Here is a 25,774-nt window from a genome sequence, read left to right as displayed (position 1 = left end):
TTACCTGGATCTTATCACTTTAGTGAAATGCAGAATGTGTCTACTGTTTTGCGTTTCCATCACTCAGGCTTATACCACGTTAAAGTTTTCCTGGTAGTAAATTTACATAGTTGCGTGTGTTAAACGAGAAACAGTTGGTTCTTTTGCTGCTACTTCTTCCCCCTGGTATGTAACTGTACTCACTGTCCAAGACTTCCCGACAATGAGGGTCACTGATTTCATTCCTACTGTGCATGCATACCAGTTATTGTTGCTGACATTGTTGTAAATTGTGCGTCTTTTTGTTGAAAGAATTTCGATGTATAGTGCTAACCCTGTAACAGTACTTTTATAGAAAGAAACTATATAGTTTTCAAAAAGAGTATAAGATGAATGGAACAGACTCAGTTATTGGGACGTTAAGGCCGAGGCAATAAGGAGCTGTAAAATATTAGACAAATTCTTAGACAGGGATGCTTGGTGGAAATAGTTATATTTTATACAAGGACTGCCACGAGTAGGGCTGATGGCTTCTTGCAGCTTTCCTTATGTTTCTAAGTTCACTGTCTCAAAGAACGTCGGTATTTCCATAATATCTCTATTGAAATTGCATATTGTTTTAGAGAGAGGGGGGGAGGGAGCGGTGAACATGAAGAAAACAAAGGTGGTATCCAACAATTACAAACTACAACATGAACACAAAACTAAGTATAGAAATTTCCACCCGATACGGGTGGACATTTATACTTAATATCGAAGCATTATTGGTTTATGCTGTGATTTGTATATAAATTGTAAAGTTATATTAAATGGTAATTAAGGTTAATATAGTATAAACTAAGTATTAGTTACTATTATAAATAAATTGGGAATTAGATGTGTGCTGATTCTAGGTAGCTTTTGTTTCTGACGTGGGGAATCGTGAACCAAGTTCTCTACTTGGTTCCTTGTTGTCGGTAGTGGTCACTACCCAGACGCCACCATCACAACAAGTCCTGTTAAGACGTATTTTCGCTATTCTATCAATATCACATTGTTAAATTCGCTAAGTTAAGAAGAGATTAGAAGTTCGGAACCATTGGATAATCTCAAGGAAGCTGTCTTTGCTACGTAACACGACCAGCCACCAGCTTGGAACAACAGTGACTTCAATTCTCCACCCCGGCCGTCACCGCTCCCGCAGTGAGTTATCGGTTATTTATAATTATATTTAGCGGTGCTTTCTGTGATAACGTATTAGCCTGGAGAAACCATAGGATGAGTAACAAGGTCTAAAAAGCTCCCACACTAAGAATAAAATAATGAAGCTCAGCAAATATTCGAACATCCATCTAGGACAGAAATAAGAGCAAGTCCTGGCCGTGAAAATAAAAGAATATCAGTGCATTGGAGTGCTCTTAGTACACAAAACATAATCATGAAAATTCATGTCTCACTGTCAGTAGATAGTTTCCAATGACTACGTTGCTATGATTCTGACTTGCGATTGCAAACCTGGACTCTTACGAAACAATGGAAAGAAAGTTTCATTGCCCAAAAAGGAGAATGGAGACAATAATGATAATAATGATCCGCGTAACATGGAGAGACATGAAGAAGAAGCCAAAATTTAAGATATGTTTTTATGTAAACACGGATAAGATACGCCATGCGCAGAATTGGTAATAGTGATAGATGGGCAATTAGCTTGATGGAACTGTAACTTACTGATGACAAAATATTGTAAGGTTGACGAAGAAGTAGACTACTAGGGACGGAGATAATTTTCCCCGGGGTGGCCTGAATTGATGAGCAGCTGGCAGGAATAAGTGAAGAAGGTTCGGGGAGGCATGCATCCTGTAGTGAAATTACAGAGGAGGATGGTGGTGGTGGTGGTGGTGATTTTCTACATTCCTTCAAGTCTTAATTTCTGTCTGAACTGGCGTCTAACGTTACTTTTCCGAAGATTTCATTAAACTTCACTCTAACGGACTAACTGCATGATACAGCAACCAGGTGCTTATAATTACAATCTTGGGTTTTAATGTATTTTGCATAAATATACAAAAACGACATTGATTTTATGTAAAAGTTCTATATTTTTCGTATAATTTGATAAAAAAAAAAAGCATGCATAATGACGTTCACATTTAAAATAGCATACATAATGACGTTTACATTTCATAGCAGAAGTCGCTGTAGTTGAGAAAAGTGACAAGGAAACCTTGATGTGGGACAGATGCACTCCGGAGCGTGGCGATCCTTGGAGAGTCTGCCGCCGGTGTGTGACAGGCCTGGCCTCACGCTGGCTGGCGGCGACTTCTTAAGTGTCAGTCTCCCCAACTCCCCCATCTTTTTTTTTTTTTTTTCATTGATAACTATTGGGTATGTTGAGAAAACCATCAGCAACTAGACGGAAGTGACGAGGGTCCTCTGCCTAAGGCTGGCTGGTGATCTCTTCTTGTTTGTCAGCTTGCTCTTTTCCTTTTTCTGTTTTGCGACGATCGACTTTTCCTAGAAAATAATAAACCCGTCGTTAAATAAATAAATGATAATAATAATGGTAATGATAATAAAAATAAAACAAAATAAAATAAAATAATAATAGAAATAAAATAAATAAATAAAAAGTTAAAACTACTGAATATCATTATATGAAATATATATCATATCAGGCAAATTCCGAAGTGAAACAATGCTCACTTGTATGCTGATCATGTAATACTACTGCAGGTTGTAGCGTGTGGAAACAAATACACGAACTCAATAAATGTTTTTTACTCATCGACAAGGGTTTAGATAGATAGATAAAATAGATAGATACATAGATTGATAAATATGAATAGATCAACTGCTAAATATGTAGATACATATAGATATACACACATCATTGGTAACACTTTTTATTAATAGTCCTAGTAATATAGAAAAGCAGCGAGGCCTGGAGAGGACAGGCTCCCTTCAAAGTGTTGCCACGTCACCCACCTCTTTTGGTGCTCTTCATGAAGCAGCATAGCAGTTTGCGAAAGTCATAGTTGCAATCACAGTCCTGACAGTCTTCACATTCCATACAGCCACCATCACAATCGTCCCAGTCGCCAAAGTCACTCATCGCTGCACCGGAAGTGGCGGCAGACACACACCTGCAGGAACAGCGGCCACTTATTACTCAATTTTTTATGAAACCCAAGGAAAAGTCAAGAACGTGTTCCTTAAAATAGCCTACGTGTGATACTTTTCGTTTCCTTCAAATTTATCTTAATGTTTTATCTACTTTTCGTGCTTTTCTAGACGCGCGCGTGTCCTTTCCAATGGTCCATAGTAGTTGTTTGATCTTTCTTAATTATCCCGGATTTCACTTAATTCGAGACGATAACCTTGGTCACTCGCAGCTTTACCTTATTGTTTATTAACTCATCTATTTATTTTCAGTCAGCCAGTTGTTCAATAGACTGCGTTATCATTATTATAATTTACCTGACCTGAGACGTTACCTGCTTGTCACGGTCATTTATCTGCCCATCACCACGATGTACCGACGTGTAATTACGTGCTGATTATCACATTAACCCATTCAGTACTGCAGTCACTTCATAAGCGTTAGAGAAATCATATGCACTAGTCAGAATATTGAGAAAAGTATAATCACAGGCGATCAATAACTATAGATGATTTTTTCAGTAACTCTAGATGATTGTAACTATTAATTACGAAAGTCTTCCTCCTAAACTTCACGGAATTCTCTTATGAATCCTGAATGAAATTGAACCAGTGTTGTAGTGTTGGACAGGTTCAATTGTCTGGACAACGACAGACACAACAACGTAACGGGAACGAGCTCTTACATCAACCCTTTCACTGCTGGACACATTCTTTGCCTGTAATCACCTACAACTTTTTTTTTATAGTTTTCTTTTTTGTACCACTGTCTCTTGCATTGTTCCTTAGCGTAGAGAAGAGAAGAGCGAGGGAGGGAGAGAGGGAGGGAGGGAAGGAATACGGGCGAGATGGAGAGATGAAGAGAGGGAGATATTGAAGGAGAGAGAGAGAGAGAGAGAGAGAGAGAGAGAGAGAGAGAGAGAGAGAGAGAGAGAGAGAGAGAGATGCTTAAGAACGGTGTAGAGGGTAATGCGTGAAAAGTAGAATATGACGTCACCAGATATGTATATGTGTGTGTGTGTGCGTGTGTGTGTTGTGTAGTGTTGTGTTGTGTCATTCCTTTAAGCATTACTAATATCTGGTAGCTATCTTAATAAAAAAAATAAAAAGTTGTCAGGACAAGAATACCATTGTAAACATTTTATTTACCGATTTATTATGTACTTATCCACTGTTTACATGAAGACTACTAAGTTGCTCTTTTTTTTGTATTCCTATTTACTAACTCAAATATCTCTGCTTCCACACAATTAAGACATATGCTTAACAGGTCCTTTCATATCATTTACATTCATGTTTACAAAGTCATTTTTATATATATTCACAAATATTTTTCTATATATTTTTCTATGCTATTTTTCTATGCTAGACTCACTCTGCTTGTCATTCAGGTTTGCCGCTTCAGTAAAAGGCACTTAACTTGTCCAGCCAGTCGCCATCCTTCTCCTCTCCACGAGTTGTCCTCTTGCTCTTCATCTCAGGCGTCGTCACCTTCCCTCCGGTCACCCTGACGCTGCTCTGACTGCCACTCCAACCATCCATCTCACTATTTTCACGCTTTTGCTTCTTTCCCGTCCGTTCCTGCTGCTCCCACTCGCTCCAGAAGACACTTTCACTTGAACTCTCACATGAACTTTCCAGTCCTTGCCTCCTTGACTTGTCTTCACTCTCCATATCACTATCTTTCCGCTCTCTCTTCTTGTTTTTCCGCTCCTGCTGCTCATCATCGCTCCACAAGACACTCTTACCATCATTCTCGCTGGAACTCTCCTGTCGCCGCATCTCTGACTTTTCCACACTCTCCCAATCACTCCTCTGTTTTACCCGACGCCTCGTCTTCTTATCGTTGTGGGAGTCGCTTTCACTGTCACTGGAATCATTGATTTTCATCTTCCTTTTACTGGACTTGCTTGCGTGATGAGACTTGGTGTCCTTTTGCTCCCTTTTTTTGTTCCTTTGTGTCCGCTCTGCGGTGTAATCGAATGCCTCCAGTTGCGGTGCACCGGGCCGCCGCCACTTCTCCAGTGAGGCGTTTGGTTGCCCCGCCATCATATAGCAAAGCTTATTCTTGACCTGAACTGTCTCTTGCAGTTGACTTCCGAGAGCTGCAATATCTGAATGAAGGGAATGCTTTCCCAGACCATTCTGGTGTTCAAGTTTTCGCTGTAGTTCTTTAATCTTTTTGCGCAACTTCAACTCTTCTCCCTTCAGTCTGTGCACGATATCCGCGGCCGCTTCTTTTTGCTCTTGAGTCAGGCATACGTCTGCTTTGTCTGACGCCGCTTGAAGTACGTGCGAGGGAGGAGATTCCTCGTCTGCGATCTCCGATAGCTTCTTGGGCTGGCCGAGAATCCCAGCCTGCTTGAGGAGTCCCTTCATGTCTCGGTGAATGTTGGAACGCAGTGTGAAGAAGGTTCCACTGTGGCTCATGCCCAATATTTCTTCCATCAGGCGGGACAGAACCGTTCTGACGCCTTTGAAGACCAGGGGAGTGGTGGCCCCAAACACAGAGTGAATAGAGTCTAAAGGAAGGGGCTCGTAGACGAAAACTGACACTCCGTACCTGTCGAGGACCCACGTCCCGACCCCGCGCTGTGCGAGCTCCTTCTCCATCAGACACAACTTACGGAAGACCGCCGCTATCGGCGGTTTGCATTGGTACTGTAACGGCGGAAGGTATTTTCCTTCCTCCTGCAACAGGCGTTCCTTTCCTCTTGCTGCGGCGTGGAGATGAGTGGAGCCTCTCATGTCGCCTCGCACCTTCCCGGAGTTGTCCTGCTGGTGCTGTTGTGCCTTTTCTTGCTGTGGGTCAGGCGCAGGCTCCGGCTGGTGGCGAGGTTCGCGGTATCTGAGCGTGAAAACTACCATGTCTTCAGGCAACATCTCATCTAAAGGGGGCTGCTGCGGTAAAACATTGTCAAGTTCCCGAAGCACCTCGTCCTCGGAGAAGAGCGGCGGGCGAGCTACCAGCTGGCCTGGCTCCACCACCTCCAGACTGCAGCGCGCCATCAGTTTGTGCAGGTAACAGAGGAAGCTGCCGCCGAAATGGCCGTGTTCATCCTGAGTCTCCAAGTGCTGCACAAAGTGTGGCTTAGACTTGAGCCACATGGGGGTTGCCCACATGACAGCCTCAGCACCACTGGCGGTCTTCGTCGTCCCCTCGAAGCCAGGCTCGCTCTTTTGCAGGTGTCTAACCACTCGTCTCACCTGGCCTAGACTCACGCCTATCAGCAGCTTCTTTCTCACTACATCCTTAATCTCAGTGAGGGGGCACAATGCGGCTCCGTCCTCAGACAGGAACCCTGCCATCACGCAGTGGTCCAGCACACAGTCCACCACCCGCTCGTCCAGCACGGTGTACGTGGGGTACGACCCATCCTGCCTCATCAGCGGCGCCAGTAGCGTCTCGCCTTTGGCAATCAGCAGGTTCAGGACTTGCCTGATGCAAGACAAGTGCAGCTTGGGTGTAAAGAAATTTTCCAAGGATGCGGCCACCCTTTCCTTCCACACCTCGGCCTCCACCCACAGCAGGAGTCTGATGGATGACCGTTTGTACTGGTTCTCGTCTCCCTGGGCAGAATGGTACAAGATCCAGGGCTTGGCAAGGAGGCTGTACCGCGCCTGGCAGACCTTGGCCGCCTCTACATCTAGGGTTTCCACGCTGTGCTGCAAGCAACTGATGTTCTCGTCGCGCCTCCTCTTAACGATCGAAACCTCTTCCATGGAGAACTCAAATTCCATCTGCGCCAGCCTGGTGTTGAGCACATCCAGCACGCGCATCACTGCCTGCCTCTGAGGCACATCCCTCAGGAAGGGCGGCAGCGTCTCTTGGTCTGGGGTAGTGTCCTGCCACACCCACTTTAAGTGCTCAGGTTGGCTTTCAACGAGACTCATAATTTGGGAGACTCGCTCCTGCAGGGCATTCTTAAACCTATGAAGGTCAACGTAATACCTGGCCTGCAAGTCCCGCCGGAATGTTTTCTCAATGACTCCCATCTGCTGCAGGAAGCCGAGGTCCTGGGCCAGCTGAGGCAGCGGCGCACGGTGCCGGAGTTCGCTTAATGTCTGCAGAGGCGTTTTGGCCACAGCAGAAAACGTTAAGAATCTTGCAGATGGCAGGAAGCACTTCAGCAGGTCGTAATAGCGAGAGACATGCTTGTAGCGCTGCACATCAGATCTTGACTGGCGCTGTGTGGGAGGTGCCTCATGGAGGCCTATGCTGGAGTGGGAGCTCATCCCCCCGGCTTCCTTTAGTGAGGGTGCTAATCTTGGCAGGCTGAGCAAAGTTTCCACTGCCTCAGTGTTCTCCATGTCGAGGAAAGCTTCCCCCTTCTCATTATTCTCAATATTGAGCAAATCTTCCATTTCCTACGTATTCCGTGTGTCGAGGAAAGCTTGCTGGGCCTCCGTATTCTGAGTTGAACTGCAGGTCTGGGACTCAAGCGGCTAATCCTGTCTCCACTACACACATTCCCAGGCGTTGAACACTCGAATATTTATAAACTTATTAAATTCTAACACTGCTGCATACACCAGTGATCACATGTGCCATATGTTTGTGATGGAATTGTTCCTTCTGGTGACGAACTGGCAGCCGTCGGGCACTTCGAGACAAGCCTCATCTCCACTACTTTTAACAAACGAGCTGTATTGGAAGTTAGTGGGTTTTCAAGCGTGTTTTCTTTATTTTATTTTTTTTATAATTATTATTCTAGTGATAGTTTAACGAGAATTCTGCATAGTCAAAAACAATGATAAGAACAGGAATAATGGTCCCTATGGCCTTTAAAAATAGTTGTGATAACAGCCAAAAGCGTTTAAGAATATGGGCCCATAACACACACACACACACACACACACACACACATTTCCCTATTTCCAAGAGGAGGATTTTTTTTTTTTTTTATGAGAAACGACATAAATTCTTCAAGGGGTACTCAGCACGTAATATTCAGCTCGAAGCAGTCGTGGAAATCACAAATTGAGATGAAAATAATTACTGAAACATATGTACACATATATGGATTTATACCATATTCATCATACATTCACAGATTAATGATGAGGTGAAAGTGATTAAGAAGTTATTATTTCTTTTGCTGGAACAGCACATGTTAACCAAAATTAATCCTGCTTACTTAACAAATTAAAGGAAACTGCCTACTTACCAAAACACTTTTTTTCTTTTTTCTTTTCTTTTTTTTTTTTTTTTTTGTATTTCCTCAAGGGGTCTGTGAAAGAACAAGAAATTCAAACGACCTCCACCTCGGCTTTGAGCTGACTGACCATTTCGCATTTGCATGCTTGCATGGTATTGCCAAGTTGTCAACGTGACTCATACACGTACGTACGATATGGAGTTCCTGACTGTCAACAGCTCCGCGCTAGTTAGTTGATAAATAATTCTGATAAAAATACGTTAACCATGAGTGTACAACGCTTGCTATTATTTTTATAGGCAAAGTAATTCACGTAAATCTGTTTAGTTTGACTAAGAAAAAGGACAAATTAAGAAAATAAGTTTGAAAAGAGTATAAGAAATTTTGTTAAATGTCATTTAGATATTTTCTTTAAATGTCTTGCCATTTCATTCACTGATTAGCCGACCCCACAGACACACACACAAACACACACACACACACACACTTACACTATGCTTATTAATGTTGTTGTTGTTGTTGTTCTTAAGGCTTGCTAAAGTATATAAAAAAAATATATATATTCTAATTACATGAATGCCGTAGCAATAAATCATCGTTTCATGTTTCAAATGTTGTTGTTGTTGTTTTAATTATCATCTATATTCTTTTCTTTTTTATATCATTATATATTCCTATTTATATATTTCTATCGATTCTTCTTTATATTATTATCTCTATCATTTTTTTTAATATTATTATCTACATTTTTCTCTATATTATTCTCTATTCTTTTCTTGATATAATTATCTGTTCTTCTTCTTCTTCTTCTTCTTCTTCTTCTTCTTCTTCTTCTTCTTCTTCTTCTTCTTATTATTATTATTATTATTATTATTATTATTATTATTATCATAAATAATATCAACGAATGAACTAAACACCTGCTGCTGCTGACAAATCACATGAAAAAAAAAGTGAAGTAACATTGATGGCTTTTGTTAACTGTCCAAATTGAGTCGTATTGGTAAAATGACACACACACACACACACACACACACACACACACACACACACACACACACACATGGGAGTGCGCACGATAATAAGTGAAAAAAAAATGCATTAGCGTTTTATTGATGATGGTTCTGACTGAAGTCTCTCTCTCTCTCTCTCTCTCTCTCTCTCTCTCTCTGCTAAATGTCTTGTGGTCTGATATACACCACTTTTAACAGGATCCAGTGGAAATCACTGGGGGTTTCCAAGGGTGTTTTCATAATCATACAAATAAATTGAAAAGAATTCTGCACCACTAGGAGAAATACCCATGATAATACGGAAAGTCATATCTGGCTCAAGAAAATAACCTATATGAGGCTACAAGTCGTTTCAGAACCCAGGGAAGAATTATTGGAACTCTATCCAGCAATAAAGGAGTGCCTTAAAAAATAAATAAATAAATAGCATACCATATGTACTACGTAAGAAGCAATTCAACACACCTAAAGTTTGAATAAGATTGTCATTAAGCTACTCTTCCTTAGGCTAGTACTTTGAATATTTGTGCTCAACCTCCCTCAGTGCATAAGAGATGGCACAAAACACCGGCTATTTAAGTAAGATGATCTAACGACACTTAATAATGGTCTGCTTGGGGACCCGCGTTCCTGGGGTATTCTTTCCTCTTTCTTACGCTAGTACTTGAATATTTGTGCCCAAGCTCCCTCAGTCCTAAAGCTTTACCCGCATGTACGCACATAAGATGCAGCACAAAACACTAGCAATCTGAATAGGAAGATTTTCTAATGATATTTTCTGATCCGCTGCTTCGGGACCCAGTGATGGAGCGTGTCGTTTGCGTAGGTCCATACTAATCTATATCTTTGTCAGGCTTTTAATTTCCTCTTATTTTATACCACTGTAGCGATGTAGTAAAAAAAATAAATAAACGAAATAAGAATATTATGGAAATCTCAACATGAAATTCAGTACTGACTTGCATTTACATTCCGTTTATTATGGCGAATTTCAGCAGTAATCAGACGTTGGCACGCCGCCGCCTGGCAGTTTCCGCCCGGCTGTGAGCTGAGTAGTATGAGTGAAGGGTACAAGCAGCAAGTAAGGTATGTATTATGTCCTCTCTTTGGCTCGTATTCTGAAAAAAAAAATTCTACTCTCGACGCCACGACTATTTTGAAAAGCCACGGGTGATTGGACGGGTTCTCAAGAGTGTTTCTGATGTTGATAATGGATAAATGTTGTTAATTTGTCACAAGAATCAAACAAATACCCTTAAGGACGTGTTACTTTAACTAGAATCTTCTTAAAGTAGTGGAGATGCGTGCAGAAGTGTGTCAAAACACAGGCATTTGCCCTATTATCACCTCAGCACGTGACAAACCTTGGTGTAGATCCCTGGTCATGCATTGAAATGTGTGAGTGTATCCTGAAGAGCTGCTCGTAATAAACAACTAGGCGCGTGGGATTTAAATGCCTAATTGTTACATGATCGAAACCAGTGATAGTCAACCTGGGCGGATGCATGAATTTTTTCAAAAGGTTCATGGAGGGATACGTGATATAGCCAGTGTGTGCGAGTATGATTGAACAGTAGGAAAAGATTTTCAAGGAAGGAATTTGTGCGTTATTAACATGCACATGACGTAACCAGTGTATATGAGTGTATAGTAGGAAAAGATTTTATGAGATTCAGATTGAGATTAAAATGTCACAAATTTATATATTATAGGCATTATTGTAACTCAAACGCAACTCACGCGGGTTTCAGATGTGGCACTGAGCACCTTATTATAAACATGTTTAAAATAGAGATCTAATACTTTTATTTATATATTTTCAGTCTTAAAACTAGAGAAAAAACGAAACATTCAGGCTATTTTATTTCGTAATTAATTTTCTTTGATGCGAGAGTACATGAATTTCTCAGTAGCTCCAGGAAGGCGCGCGCGCGCGCGCGCGAACCTAGTTGTATTTTATCAGTTGAAGAATGCAGTTGTGTTATCTCTTTAATTGTATCGATATTTACTTTTATCCATCTCATTACAAGCCTTATATTTTGATTTGTAAAGCATCATTCTCTCTCTCTCTCTCTCTCTCTCTCTCTCTCTCTCTCTCTCTCTCTCTCTCTCTCTCTCTCTCTCTCTCTCTCTCTCTCTCTCTCTCTCTTTCTAAGAACATGACATTTTTTTGACATTAAACTCCAGAATTTCCTGTTTTAATGTCATTTGCGCAACTTATCATCACGTCTCAACCTCTTGGCAAAGATCAATGCGTCATCCTGTATTTCCCACCAGCAGTTATCACTTGCAGTTTGCATAATAACGTATACATCATGAATAAATAAATGTATGCAGTCATTCTCTTGCAGGCATATAATATAAATAAATGTATTGATTTTTTAACGTAAGAGGGACTCTGGCCAAGGGCAACACGAGAGAGAGAGAGAGAGAGAGAGAGAGAGAGAGAGAGAGAGAGAGAGAGAGAGAGAGAGAGAGAGAGCCCACTGAGGTGCCAAACAAAAATTATAGTAATGGGGCAAGTGTGTGTGTGTGTGTGTGTGTGTGTGTGTGTGTGTGTGTGTGTGTGTGTTCCCGCCTTACCTCGCTTCCTATTCTGTTATTTACTTTTTATTTCCACTCGGTAACTTCTTAATCTGGTCCGGAATTTACTTTTATTTCTACTCGATAACTTCTTAATCTGGCCCGGAATTACAATACTCTTGCAGACGTATATTACGAGAGTTTTTCCACAGCAGAGGAGTGTCAAGGCACCACGTCTGTGTTCTGTGGCGGCAGCTGTAGGTCTGAAGTTATAGAAGTGCTTTACAGCGGCCTAGCTTGGCTTGTAACCCATGTAACCAGTGCAGTTCTGTAACATTGTGAGACGATTAGATAATGGCGTCATCTTTTTCTAGCTAATCAGGACAGATAAGCGATACTTCTTAATTACTCCCATGCTTACCACTCTCACTTGCTCTTGCCTCATTTCCTCAATCTTTGTATCGAATTTCCTCACGTTCGTACATTCTAACATGCTAAAAGCATGATCCCATCCACAAAATAGAATATACATATTTTATCATCCACACCTATTTTGTATATTTCTCTTAGCCAGAGAAGTTTTAGAGGATCAAGTCGTGCAAAGATGCAGATCCTTACCGCGTTGCTGTCTCCTGTGGGGAGTTCCTAAGGACAGCTGTCTTGTGTATTTAGAAGTTGATGTTTTAAGAATATATATATATATATTTTTTTTTTTAGTACAGACAGTGGTGACCTTCAGTAAATAATAGTCATGATAAATTTCAGTAATATGAAATGTTTTGGTCATTACATTAACTTTTAAAACAAATTAGATTTGTGTAACAAACACAGCCGTTAGCCATCTAAATTTCAGGTTTGTTGGGTTCTGCTTAAAGAAAATCTGATAAAAAAAAAAAGGTAAATCAAAGTAGATTTCCAAGGCAGAGGAATTCATGAGTACTTTGACACTGTTTTCTGAAGGGGACAGTGTGGTGGTGGTAGTGGTGATAATAGGAGGTTGAAATGCTTAGTTGCCATATTTTTGTGAAAATTTCACTGCTGTACTTCTCTGCTCCTTTTCATAAGCAAAGAAAATGAACCAGCAAAGAAAAGTAAGAAAGCGAATTATTTTAAACGCGGAGATAATTGAGAAGTAGAAATGTATAGCAGAGTTGAATAGTGCATGGAAGTACGCCAGTGGGAGTAATAACAGGTACACTTTACACTACCCATTTTGCTTGTCCATCTGGAGAAGGAGCGAGTCCCAGTGTATGTCTACTGCGAAGTGGGAAAAAAGTGCATGTGTGAGACAAGCGTGCTGTTGTGTGATCTAACTTTGGTAAATTATTTTAATAATATTGTATTTGGTTCAAAAGTCTTACAGGATGAAAAAAAAAATGTAGATTTCAATCAGTCCTTGAGAACAGTATAATTTCAAGTGATACAATACTTGTAGTTTCATAAATAGTGGCAGCAGCACTTGTACCACTGAAACATATTTGACAGTTCTAGTTAAATTTTCCATTGATGGAGTGATGTTGCTGATTATGCACTTTGTCTCCAGACAGACGTATGAAATGGGGAGTGTGAAGTGGGTTATGGTGTCAGCCACCATCTCATGAGAGGCGAAGTGCTGCTTATTTTCAACTCTAATCCTTATCTATGAGCCAGGAAAGTAATGAAACTGTGACCTTGGAAGTGAAGAAAGAAATACGCCTAAAAAGCAGAGTATAACAGATATGTATAGGTTTTAAACATTGTGAATATGGCTGCAGATGTGGTGAGAAAATTAAATGATAGTCAGCATCTTTCTCTTGACATGGAAGGTACAGTGGGAAGTGTTGAATATTATATAGGAATATTGTGTACATGAGAATCTGCTAATCTAAAATAAGATGAAGTATGGATGTACATCTTTCTAATTTTCGGCTCCGTTATCAGTGTAGCGAGTTGACGGCAAATTCAGCGTTAGATATGAGCCCAGAATGCATTACCCCTAAATACATGCATTTCAATGGATACTGTAGTAAATACTATAATGAATGAGGTCCTGATAACAGGTAATTCCTCATATTACTTTTTCATCCACTCTAGATGCCCATCAATAATTCTTATTCTTTCTGCATCACCACAACTCTTCTCCAAAAGTATGGTGTCACACTTAATATATTTGTAAACCTTATTAGAGTAACCTTCCCTTCTTACCTTGTCATTTTTTCTGAAGACGTCACTGCTGCCCTAATCCTCTAGAAACACACTTCCAGCTGTGCATGCATCTCAGTCTCACGCCACTACTATATAGATTTCTCTTCGTAATTCTTCCTCAGACAGCTCTTGAAATATAGAATATAAAATTCAATATAACCTTTGGCATTTTATAGTTTATCTAATTTACCAAATGCAAACTGTTAATACCTGAATAGAAAATGAAATTCTTGGATCTCTGAGTTGATGTTTGGACAAGATGACAGGGCAGTGTGGCATGTGAAGAGGGACACACAACTTATGATAATGGGTGAAGATAATGCTCAAGAATGAGAGAAGTGAAGAGGTAGTACTGGTATTTCTTTCACTATGCAAAATGAAAGAACAGTCTATAAAGAAAGTGTTGTGGTATGCATGGATAAATATGTAATGAGATATTTCTGATTGCCATCTGTTGTAGTGAGTTCTCCAGTGGAGTGCAAGATATCAAAGATGATTTTGGGGTTAACTTTATAACTAAGGAATTTCCTAAATAATTAAAAAATACAATAATTTTTAAAAAATTTTATTAATAATCTTATATAAATCTGTTTTAGCACATCTAAAACTGGTTGAAGTTTGGCTATCTTAACAAAGAATAGAGTGTTTGTTGTATAAACAGACAGCAGTAAGGCATTGTCTACACGTCTTCATTCTTCATTCTAGTTCTTGCACTTTCATTCGTGAAATTACTCTGGGTTGCTTGTGTTATCTATATTTTATAAATATTTGTGCTCTAAATGTTCAAGCAGTGACTGGAATGGATAAATAATTTTCTCAATTTTTTTTCCACTGGTGACATTCAATTGAATTCTCTATTCAGAAATAAAAAAAGATATGTGAAAATTCAGTCACTTCCTATATTACAAAACATGAAAAAGCTTCCTAAAATTGCTCATGAAGATATATAGATCCATCCTGTTGAGATTTAGTTTAGAAAAAGAAACAGGTGGACATTGCAATGGCACTATGGTATTGTTTTCAGTGTAATTGTCTGGGTATCTCAAAACAGATGATACATGACATGTGAACATTTCCCTGAAATAAGTCAGGAGGAAGCTAAAAAGCAATAATGCAGTGCTTGGGTGGATGAGGGTGAAGTATTCTGCCACACAAGCCATTACTCTCTAGCTTCCTCTGCTTATCTCATCTGTTGAGTCATCTGTGTCTCATTAATTTTCAAGAATTTTTTTTTGGAACAGATAACATAATTATGGATACCATTCTGATAAAAATAATGTAAGTTTGTTCTGTATTAAAGCATTACACTATGAATGCTACTCATACCTGACACTTGAGCAACCTTGAAGATAACCTATCAAACTTACAATTCATATAATGCTCAGAACTGCATAATTTTGTATGCTATGACCCAACTCAGTTTATTGAATTTCCTGAATGCACTGCATCTTGGTACACAGCAAAATATTATTACATGGATTGATTAAAAATATATTTGATTAAAAATTGAGCCAATCAAATTGTAGAGGCAACTTATGACTGGGCCCAGTGGTAGTGACAAGTAAGTAAATGAGGACTTCCTGCATGTTTCCCTTGAAGAGAAATGTGTTTCAACAATATTTCTGGAAGATTTTCCAATTACAGAGAACAAATTGTTCTTTTTAACACATGAAAATTTAAAATATATACTTCAAGGGGGAGACACACACTGATTACTTCTCAGTGGTCAGATATACTGCTAGTAAAATCTTTGGCTGGGAGGTATTACAGTTTTTTCAACAGTTTTCATCTCTTGATATGCAAGTTCCTTAATATAGTTTTCCCCTTCATCACAAGACTTGACTCACTTTTGCCAACAAAGCAGCAGACATTCATCACACATGCTGATTCTGTCTCAAAAACTGTTATTTAATATTTCAAGGAAATTGTTTAACAATATCCAAATTATCTGTCTACTTTGCCTGAGGAAAGTTTTTTCGAGTCCACAGCTCAATTACTGGGTGGGAAAAAAATCAACACTGGTGAAGACAAGTATGTCTCCCCACAATTAAATGAATGCATCCCCTTAAAGAATGCATAAAAAAAGGGGGAGGGGAAAATACAAAAAAATTAAGGCTACCGCTATATCACATCACAGATGAAGAGTGCTGGGTTTTGTTCCCGGAGGCTGTCTTCCACACTGCCCTCAGCTGTTGCTGCAGCAAGTATCAGTGCTCCAGTGACTGATCCCAGTACCAATGACTGACATCACCAGTGACTACCAGTACAACAGTGATTTGAGCCAGGAACAGCGATGCACTATATGGATACAGTCACTGTCCATGATAGTACAAAATGGTCCTGCCATGGTCAGTACCAATGCCATGCATGGGTAATACTTGTGACTGATACTACTGACTGTGGCCTTGCAAGTCAAGACTGACTTCACCACAACTCATCAGTTCAGCCTTACCAGAAGCACTGACACTTCCATCAAGCCACAATATCTCAGCCAGTATCAGTGGCTTAACAAGTACCTGGAGACAACTGTTGTGCACCATCTTGGCTGTGCCTCTTGAAATGTTCAAGATTTTCTTTGACAACATCTACTTGGGTTAGATTAACAGCCACAGCTAGTCACTGTCAGAGCCCACTTGGTTGTTTTTTTTTCGTTTTCTGGATGGCTTCTTGACGTCTTCCTCCTAAGTGAGAGAAGAAAAGAATTAAACACTATTGTAAAAATAATTAGAAGCAATAAAAGAAAGCCTTCATTAAATGGTTCTTAGACAGAAGCAATGAATGTTGCAGCTATATAGGCATTCACCTTCTCTTAGCATATACATACTAAAGTGTACATATGGATATCACATAAGCAGATTTAGAAATTGAAGCAGATGACTCAGTCATGTAGGCTGTATGAAAACTTCACTAAGGCATCACTTCACATCAAGGAAAGAATTGGTTTCAAAAAGGCATGTGTTTGCACTGATTTTAAAGCCACTCAACAACAATCATACTGCCATTCCTCAAACATTCAATACCACATGTATCCAAACCTGTAGCTTTTCCTGTTTTCATTCCCTTCACTACCTCCTGCACTTCTTTCTATGACATGAATGACAATTTTTCAATGCTTTCATTCCTTGCTGCTGTGATAATCTAAGGCTCACTAATCTTTCCAATATTCAAAAGTTAATTAAAAATGCTCAGCCTCTTCTTTTTCTTGACATTCCCTTTGGAACTCTTGTTCCTTCTGTTTCAATCAACAGTGAGCAGGCATGGGATACCAGCTAAGGAGTTGTGACTTTGCAACCCCACAGGAATGGAAGGCCAGCCATTCTACCTGTGTGTGTGTGTGTGTGTGTGTGTGTGTGTGTGTGTGCATATTTATCTAGTTGTGAGATACAGATTAGAGCCACACTAAGCTTGTGCTGCTCCGTCTCCATATCGACTTTTATCCAAATTTTCTTTAAATTTATGGACTGTCTTGGCACACACAATCTCATCAATAAGTTCATTCCACACTGCTATGTTTCTGTGGGGGAAGCTACATTTCTTGATGTCTCTTCTACAAACACTCCATTTCAATTTCCTTCTATGTCCTCTGGTACCTCCCATATGTAGTATCACAAGGTCATCCCTGTCAAACTTTTCCGTCCCTTCCAATATTCTATATAGTGCTATCAAATCACCTCTTTCCCTCCTTTTTTCCAGTGTAGTCGGGCATAATCTCCTCAACCTCACTTCATAACTACACCTTTTAGGCTCGTAGGGATTTTACTTACAGCTCTATGAATTCTTTCTAGCTTTCTGACATCCTTCTTCAAACTTGGTAACTACACTAATGCAGCGTACTCCAGTCTTGGATGTATAATTGTTGTTATCAGTTTTTTTTTTATAATATCTTCATCAATATAGGCGAATGCCATCATGATGTTTCTCAACAGATTATATGTTTCTCCAGTGATCTTGTTTACATGTTTCTTAAATGACACTTTATTAGAAATGGTTACTCCCAGATCTTTTTCTTCTGTTCTTATAGTAATTTTCATTTCCCAAATAGTAGTTGCCTTCTGTTCTCACGTTTTCAAATTTCACCACACTACATTTCTTGGCATTAAATTTCATGTTCCACCTCAACGACCATTCATTTATCTTAAATAAGTCTTGATTCAAAGCTTTGTAGTCTCTTCACATGATACTTTTTTCACAGTCTTAGCATCATCAGCAAAGAGACTTCTGTAGCTCGTCATACCTTATGTCACTTTTTTCAGTCTTAGCATCATCAGCAAAGAGACTTCTGTAGCTCGTCATACCTTATGTCATGTTGTTTACATATACTGCAAACATAACTAACTGGTGCTAGTACCAATCCTTGCAGGACTTCTTATTACCACTATTTTGATTTATTGCCCCCGATTACTGTCCTCATTTCTCTGCCCGTCAAAAAGTCAGTCATCCATTTTAATAATGATCCTTCCAGTCCTTTACCTTTCAATTTCCATATTAGCCTTTTGTATAGTACTTTATCAAATGTACTATACAAATAGAAGTTTTCTCAAATTTGTTACACAAGCTCTTCCTTCTCTGAATCCAAATTGTCTCTCTGTTATCACACTGTTGTCTTCCAGGTATTTCACCAATCTGTTCTTGATGATCTTTTCACAAATATTTGCTGTCACACTTCTCAGTGATACTAGTCTATATTTTAATGGAATAGGTCTTCTTTACTTCTGGCCTTGTGAATTGGGGTAATATCTGTCCGTTTCCAATCTTTAGGTACTCATCCTTCCAACAAGGTGGTGCTGATGATTATAATGTGTATCACCTTGGCTAGTTTTGGTTGCACAGCTTTAGAATCTAGTTTGACACACCATTAGATCCCACTACTTTCCTTAAATCCAGCTCTTTCAACATATTCTTTACTTCTGATGATGTAACAATCTAACATTTTCCATTCTTTACTTCTGTTGATGTAACAATCTAACATTTTCCATTGTTATCCTTTCTTCCCTAAAGTAATTTTCCTTAGTAAACATTGAGTGGAAGTATCTGTTGAACACTTCAGCGATCTCTTTTGGGTCTTCAACCATTTCTTTTCCAACTTTTACTCAGCAATCTTCCTTTCAGTTTTCCATGGTTAAATCTATAAAACAGTTTGGTTTGTCTTTTCATTTATCCACAACACTTTCATATTTTTCTGCTCATCTCTGCATATTTTGACATTCATTCCTCTTATATAACTGGCACATAAGTCATGTCCACTTGTTCCATCCTTTTTCTCTCTCCAGTCTAACTTTAGCACATCTCTTGATATACCAACCCTTCTTAAATAGGTTCTCTGTTGATTTGTTAGCTACCCATTTCTCCACTCCTTATGTATCAATGTCCAGGAAGGTGGTCCACTTTTTCTTCTATGTTGCCCACTTGAAATACTTTGTTCCAATCCACTTCATCAAAATACTTCCTAAGCTGTCCAAAATTTGTCTAACTATAGTTCAACCATTCTTTCCTATGGTTTTCTTTTCTTGTATTGGTGTTTTTATCCATTACTAGGAACTGAATCAATGCATGACCACTTTTCCTATTGGGTTTTTGTGCTTTAAATCCTCCACTATAGCTTGTTCCTTAGTAAAAATTAGATTGAGCCAGAGGGTATTTCATTTCCTCTAAGTCTTGTGTCTTCTTTAACCCACTGTGTAAGAACATTCTCAACAGCTGACTCCAGTAATTTGTTCCCTCATGATGACTCACTATTTTCTGTGGTCCAACTTTCCCAAGGTACCTCTTTAAAATTAAAATCTCCCATCACTAGTACATCTTCATTTTCCTCAAGTAACTTGGATAAACATGCCCTTGTGTCTTTACAGCATTCTCTTGTATTCTTCCTCCCCTATGAGTTGGAATAAGGGGGAACTTAAGTCACTACAATAGTTCAGCATCTTCCCAGATTTCTTTTTAAGCTTACTTTTGGTACTTCTGCCACCCCTTCCCCACATGCAGTAGACTCCACTGTCAATTATTTTTTAACTAGGAGCATCACACCTCCACCTTGCTTACTTTATCTGTTTCTCATCCAGAGGTTGTATTCTCCATCTCCCAACATTTAAAATGTCCACATCACTTACCAGTTTTGTTTCAACAATTCCCATGATATCTAGTTTCTCTATAAAAGAAATCTTTTGCTTCCAACACTGCTGACATCAAGCCATTTATGTTTGTATACACCACTTTTGATCCTCCTCTGCACTGTCCTCTCTTCTGTACCACTTTCTCAGCCTCATGTCTATGACCCTCCAATAGAACTTCTTCTCCACCTCTGATATTTTTTATTTGCTTCTCTTCTTAGTTCATTTATAGTAGCTCTCTCTTCTCTGGTCTGTTCTGGTCTGGTCTGGTGTGTGTGTGTGTGTGTGTGTGTGTGTGTGTGTGTGTGTGTGTGTGTGTGTGTGTGTGTGTGTGTGTGTGCACATGCTGTTATCATGAGACCAGAAATAGTTATAACAAACAAGGTGAGGTTTAAAATAGTAAAAATAAATAATCATTATAATTATTTTAGTTTGATTTTGTGTCTGAATAAATATCCCTCAAAAGCTGGTGGTGCTCAGTTGAACTCTCCTTTTCCAGGACTGCCTGATGACTGGCAGAGAACTTGTGAGCCTTCTTCAAAACACAGCTAAGATCCAGGAGACTGAGGCCTTCAAGAGAGACCTGATTCACAATCCCACTTCTTTGTGTCTTGGCTTTACAGGCAGGGGACCAGAGCTTCTCATATAGCCATTCATTAATCCTTGGTTTAAGAACAACACTTATTTTCCTCATACTTGTAAGTGCAGTTATCAGCACTGCCAAGACTGAAGTTAAATGAAACATTCATTATCCATTTGTAGAAAGCCTTTCGAAACTAGTATGTGAACTATGCTGATCCACTATCCACAGAGGTCAGTGAGGTGACATGACAGGAAGCCAAGGTCAGGATACTGTTCATACATACAAACACTTGTACTGTCATTTTTATCGCTAGATTATCACCATCTGCTCATGAAGCGTCTACTTAGTGAATGTACCAATCACCCCACCACTGTTGCTTCACCACTCTTCAAACATTCAACCATACATCAGTCCAGATCTGCAGCCTGAACAGTATAAATCCATTTTACTGTCTCCTGCACTTTCCTTCTTCATGATCAAAGATTTATTTAACTAATATTCACATCTTTCTCTATTCTTATGTAACAATCTAAAGCTGCCTATCCTCTTCTACATTCAGCAATCCTTCAAAATGCTCTGCCTATCTCTTACTTGCTGCATCCTTCTCAATCAACATCCTGCCATCCTCTGCTCTCATGCTCTCTTCTTTCCCTGATGTTCCTTTTGCACCCTCTTCACCTCCTTCTGAAAAATTATCATTTACCAGAAAATTGTCAGTGACCTATCCCACCTCTCTGCACCTATTCTTGCATCATGCACAACTCTTTTGCTTAACTTCTCTTCTCTCTACATCTCTCACATGACCTCTCAACTCTTCTGCAGTCACACTTCATATGCATGTCTATTTTTCATCAATAGCCACATATATTTTTCTCTCCACCATTCACTTCCTTTTCTCACTCCATACACCTTTTCTGCACAGTTCTAAACAGCTGCCATTCTTCCTTCAAATTGCCATGACCTCACTCCCTGCATTCTATTTACTTTTCAAACATCTGAGTGATAAAGTATCAGAACATGTTGGAAATCTGCTTATTAGGATTATGTTATGTTATTGAAAGCTTAAAAGTGATAAGTAACTGGTGACTTGTGGAGCCAAGATCCCTAGATGTATTTTATGAGTGTTATGGTGCTGATATACTAGGTGAATCAGGATAAATCAATCAGTAATAAGTCAAACTGCTGAGTCTGCACTTGTGGAAGTGTGAATCAGTTCCGGATTTGCTACTGCAACATATTTCATGCAGAATGGTGTTTAGCTTTTATGGAAGTAATTCCACAGATGCAAACCTGCCCACAAAACAAACTTCATTAATGAGTGTTTCCCTCAAGAGAGTGTCTGTGGCTTAAGAGCCTCACTGTCCGAACACTTCCTTCCTGCTTGTCCAGTGTTCTGCCTAGCACCACCTTCTGGCGTGCATGTCCTTACTTTATCTTTCCACCTTCCAAGTGGCCTATAAGGGCCTTTGGGTATATTAGACGAGTGCCGTGTGAAAAGACACTCGTATCATATGGTTGATTTGGAATACTGTGAATCCATGATATAATAATCAAATTGTGGGAAAAGCTAATTTGCTACATCTGGAAGTTTACATTTGACAGTTATCATGGCAAATGCTATTGGTGAACTTGGGTAATTCCATAAGACCCTGGTGATACAGGTCAGCCATTGGGTAAAGGTGTGTGTGTGTGTGTGTGTGTGTGTGTGTGTGTGTGTGTGTGTGTGTGTGTGTGTGTGTGTGTGTGTGTGTGTGTGTGTGTGTGTGTGTGTGTGTGTGTATACACTAGATAAGAATCAAAGTTAATTTGGAGATAATCGAAATGTCTAGTTGTGGTCATGAGGAAAACTGCATCACTGTATCCTGGCAAACTACCTGTCAACAGTGCCTAAACCCATGTATGTGTTATGCTTAATAATATATATTTTTTTTTCATATATAAGAAAGGCTCTGGCCTTGGGCAACAAAAGCAAAAAGTCCACTAAGGAAACTGGCCACTTTGTGACAGACAACTATGGCAAATACCACTGATTGCAGTCTATGTTTGAGTTTAGAATGCTCTGTATATTAGTGATAAGAATTCCCTGAGCATACTACATGCACAGTTTCATATGGATAGATCGCCAAAGTACAATGATGCAACCTTCAATCCCTGTGACTGGCTATAATGGATCAGTGTTCTGTTGATAAACCATTACTACTGGACTGACAAGGCTATGGAACCAAGGGAACTAGCATTTACATTTCTCTGCATGATTTATTTCTACTCTCTCATCCCTCTTCACTGAACTACTTGCTATCACCTCTGAATTCTGTGTATTAATTTTTAGTCTTCCCTCTTGGAGGTTCCTGCCATTTGAGACAGGAAGAGAGAGAGAGAGAGGAGAGGAGAGGAGAGGAGAGGAGAGGAGAGGAGAGGAGAGGAGAGGAGAGGAGGAAAGGAAAAGAAAAGAGGGAGAGGAGAAGAGAGAGAGAAGAGGAAGAGCACAAGAGAGGGAAAGCAAGAGGAAGAGGAGGAGCAAGGGAAGGGAGAAGTGAGAGGTAGAGTAGGGGAGATAACAGACAGAGAAAAGGAACAACAAAGGAGAAAAGAGAAGAAAAGGAGGAGCTGGAGAAAATAGGGAGAAGAAAAAAAAGAACAAGGATAGAAGGGGAGAGAGAGAAAAAAAAAGAGAGAGAAGGAAGAGTAGGGAAGAAAAGGGAAAGCAGGGGACAGAGCAGGGTAGGAGAGAAGAGCACATGAGCAGAGCAAAAACAGTAAGTGGAGTGTCTTCTAATAGTATTATATACCTCAAGCATTACTGTTTCCTTTTTCCTTTCCCACATGATGCCACCTATTGTACAGTCTATTCAAAATTGTAAAGGTAAATTTTTACGAAGATGCTCCTCCCTCTTTGCAATTTAGACTGCTCCCTTTCACCTGATTGGTTGTTGATGATGTAAGGAAGTATATCTAATGAATGCACCAAATGCACATGATTAAGTGATTATTCAGTAAGTTCCATGATCTTTTAATGTAACTGTATGATGGCATTGTGCTTACCAATCAATAAGATTTGCTGAGAAATGCTACAATTTGCATTGTCACTGAAGGAGAGTGGGCCATTCAAAACGGGCTAAGTATCCAAGCCAAGGAGATGACTTGAATTCATTCCTGTAAGTCATTGTCAAAAAAATAAGTGAGAGTGCTAAGTAGGAAATAACAAAGCGTGCATTTTCTTGGATATGCTGCCCATTTTGAATGGCCTGCCTTCCCTTACTGATTTGCCACAATTTGTAAATCTTACTGATTGGTAAGCAGAATACCATCACATGATTAGAAGTGTTTCTAATCGTGGAATTTACTGAATAATCTCAGTTATGCACTCTTGGAATGTCTCAGTGATATACTTCCTTGTGTCATCAACAGCCAATCAGGTGACAGCTAATCAAGTGCAAGGGAATGAACAATAATTGGCAAAGAGGGAGGGGCTTCTTGGAGCAAATCTACTTTTCTAATATGAACAGACTTTAAACTTACCACACAACATATATGTGGATGAGAAAAGCTGGTTAAATTCATGTGCATTTCTGTCCATCCTGTCCACTATCAAGTAATACCACAGAAAAGTGACATAGGTGTTTTCCACTACCAGTAAAGTCCAAAGTAAATGCAAGAAACGTGTAATATTTACCTCACTGCTTTCCTCTTCACTTTCTGATTCTTGCTTTTTTCGTCCTTTGGGTTTCCTACCTCGACTGGGCTTGGGTTTTCTCTGAGGTTCTGGTGCTGGTTCCTCCTCTTCCTCCTCCTCAATAAGTGCAAAAAGGTCACCATATTTTTTCTTTTGCGTCTCACTACACTGATTTTGGGCTGTTTGCAAAATGTCCTGCATGGTTTCTAGTGCAAAAAATGTCGTTTGGCCACAAGCTGTCCTCAAGTGGTTCAAGTGTGACAAGACTTGGTCCAATGGCACTGCACTGGCTTTTGTACTTTGGTTCCGTTTGCGTTTGTTTGGTGAGGGCTGTGGCTTGTTGTTGACCACTTCATTGATGAGGTTGGCCATCTTGTCCTCGTACCGCTGGACCCAGTACTGCAGGATGGTCACTACAGTAGGGTCCTCCATTCTGAACTCCCGAAGTAAGAGTGTTCGTAAAAGAATCCCAGTGGGTCTGCAAAAAGAGGTCTCTTTAAGTGAACTCATGAGTTTGATGTACAGTTAAAGATAAAATAAGTTTTCATAATTAGTATCTTTACTTCCTTATATGATGTACCATTATTCTCTAAAAATTACCTTGATTAGGCCTATTTAAGTTGGGTTAAGGCATGAGAGCTGTGATTACCACAAATAGAGTGTAAATGCTACTATTTGCCATATGGGTTTCTAAACAGCCCTCTATATGTATATATTCTATATATGTATAATATTGATGGGAAATTATGGTGCAAACTTTGCTGCAAAACATATCTGGTGACTTATTGTTCTGACATCTTGATACAACAAGAGTTGTTAGGTGAACCATTTATCAATATTTATTTAAGGGATGAGATTTTTAAATATGCTAATTTGTTGATTTAAGTTGTATAAATGAAATTTTTCATTGGTTTTATAAATCCTAAGTGCATTCACAGATTAATTTTTTTTAATGTGATCTCATTTGTGTAGACCACACAATGACAAGGCTCTTGCTTGCACTAGCCTTTACTTACGATTCTCTCCGCAGCATCATGAGGATATTTGAAAGTGCTTCTCCATGTGTATTTGACACCAATGCAGAGTGTGAGGTAAACTTGAGCTTTGGCATCACAGACAGGCAGCAGTCCACAGGAATTTCATGGGCTTTTGCTAGTTGCCAGAGAAACAACTGCTCTACAGTTTCCCACTGCAAGCTCTTTTCTGAAAAGACAATTTATATATTAACTCTAAAATAATAACATTATGAGCTACAATATTTTATACTAGGCTGAGATTCCTCTTAAAGAGGGTAGCCAAGGTAAGGGTAATCTTACTGTGAGAATTTAATACTGACAAGGGGAATCTTCATTCCTTTGGTCTCTTTTTTAGTTCCTTTTGACAACACAGGGGATGTGGAGGCAGTATTCTAATGC

At 39.5% G+C, this 25,774-nt stretch overlaps 2 protein-coding genes and 1 long non-coding RNA gene across 4 annotated transcripts in view; 1 reads left to right on the top strand and 2 right to left on the bottom strand.

Moving 5' to 3' along the window:
* Nucleotides 1-2,942: 2,942 nt before the first annotated feature.
* Nucleotides 2,943-7,428, bottom strand: LOC135100943 (uncharacterized). Its single transcript, XM_064004562.1, has 2 exons — nucleotides 6,325-7,428; nucleotides 2,943-3,101 (listed from the first exon to the last, which is right to left on the bottom strand). The coding sequence occupies exons 1-2, from the start codon at nucleotides 7,426-7,428 to the stop codon at nucleotides 3,063-3,065; spliced, it is 1,143 nt and encodes a 380-aa protein (XP_063860632.1). The 3' UTR covers nucleotides 2,943-3,062.
* A 2,845-nt stretch (nucleotides 7,429-10,273) lies between these two features.
* LOC135100548 (uncharacterized) lies at nucleotides 10,274-22,466 on the top strand. Its single transcript, XR_010268790.1, has 2 exons — nucleotides 10,274-10,375; nucleotides 20,603-22,466. It is a non-coding gene; the product is annotated as an uncharacterized LOC135100548 (long non-coding RNA).
* Nucleotides 14,546-25,774, bottom strand: part of LOC135100547 (integrator complex subunit 3-like) — a 35,421-nt gene continuing 24,192 nt past the window's right edge. Inside the window, exons 12-15 of one of the 2 annotated variants that reach the window (XM_064003537.1) lie at nucleotides 25,376-25,562; nucleotides 24,360-24,837; nucleotides 21,278-21,370; nucleotides 14,546-16,677 (exon numbers count right to left, since the gene is read on the bottom strand). In XM_064003537.1, the coding sequence (XP_063859607.1) occupies nucleotides 21,320-21,370; nucleotides 24,360-24,837; nucleotides 25,376-25,562 (716 nt within the window). In that variant the 3' untranslated portion in view covers nucleotides 14,546-16,677; nucleotides 21,278-21,319. The remainder of the gene's footprint in view (nucleotides 16,678-21,277; nucleotides 21,371-24,359; nucleotides 24,838-25,375; nucleotides 25,563-25,774) is intronic. The other variant, XM_064003536.1, reaches the window with a different exon arrangement.

Source organism: Scylla paramamosain, chromosome 5, assembly GCF_035594125.1.
Source record: "Scylla paramamosain isolate STU-SP2022 chromosome 5, ASM3559412v1, whole genome shotgun sequence".
NCBI classification, from domain to species: domain Eukaryota; kingdom Metazoa; phylum Arthropoda; class Malacostraca; order Decapoda; family Portunidae; genus Scylla; species Scylla paramamosain.
The sequence above is the reverse complement of the archived record's forward strand: the minus strand, read 5'-3'. Positions and strand labels throughout refer to the sequence as shown.

Excerpts from the sequence above, each read along its gene's own strand:
- LOC135100943 (XM_064004562.1), bottom strand. The coding sequence starts at position 7,428 with ATGGAGAACACTGAGGCAGTGGAAACTTTGCTCAGCCTGCCAAGATTA. Across the intron at positions 3,102-6,324 it reads TAGGCGTGAGTCTAGGCCAG|GTGTGTGTCTGCCGCCACTT; the intron begins GTGAGACGAGTG and ends CTGTTCCTGCAG.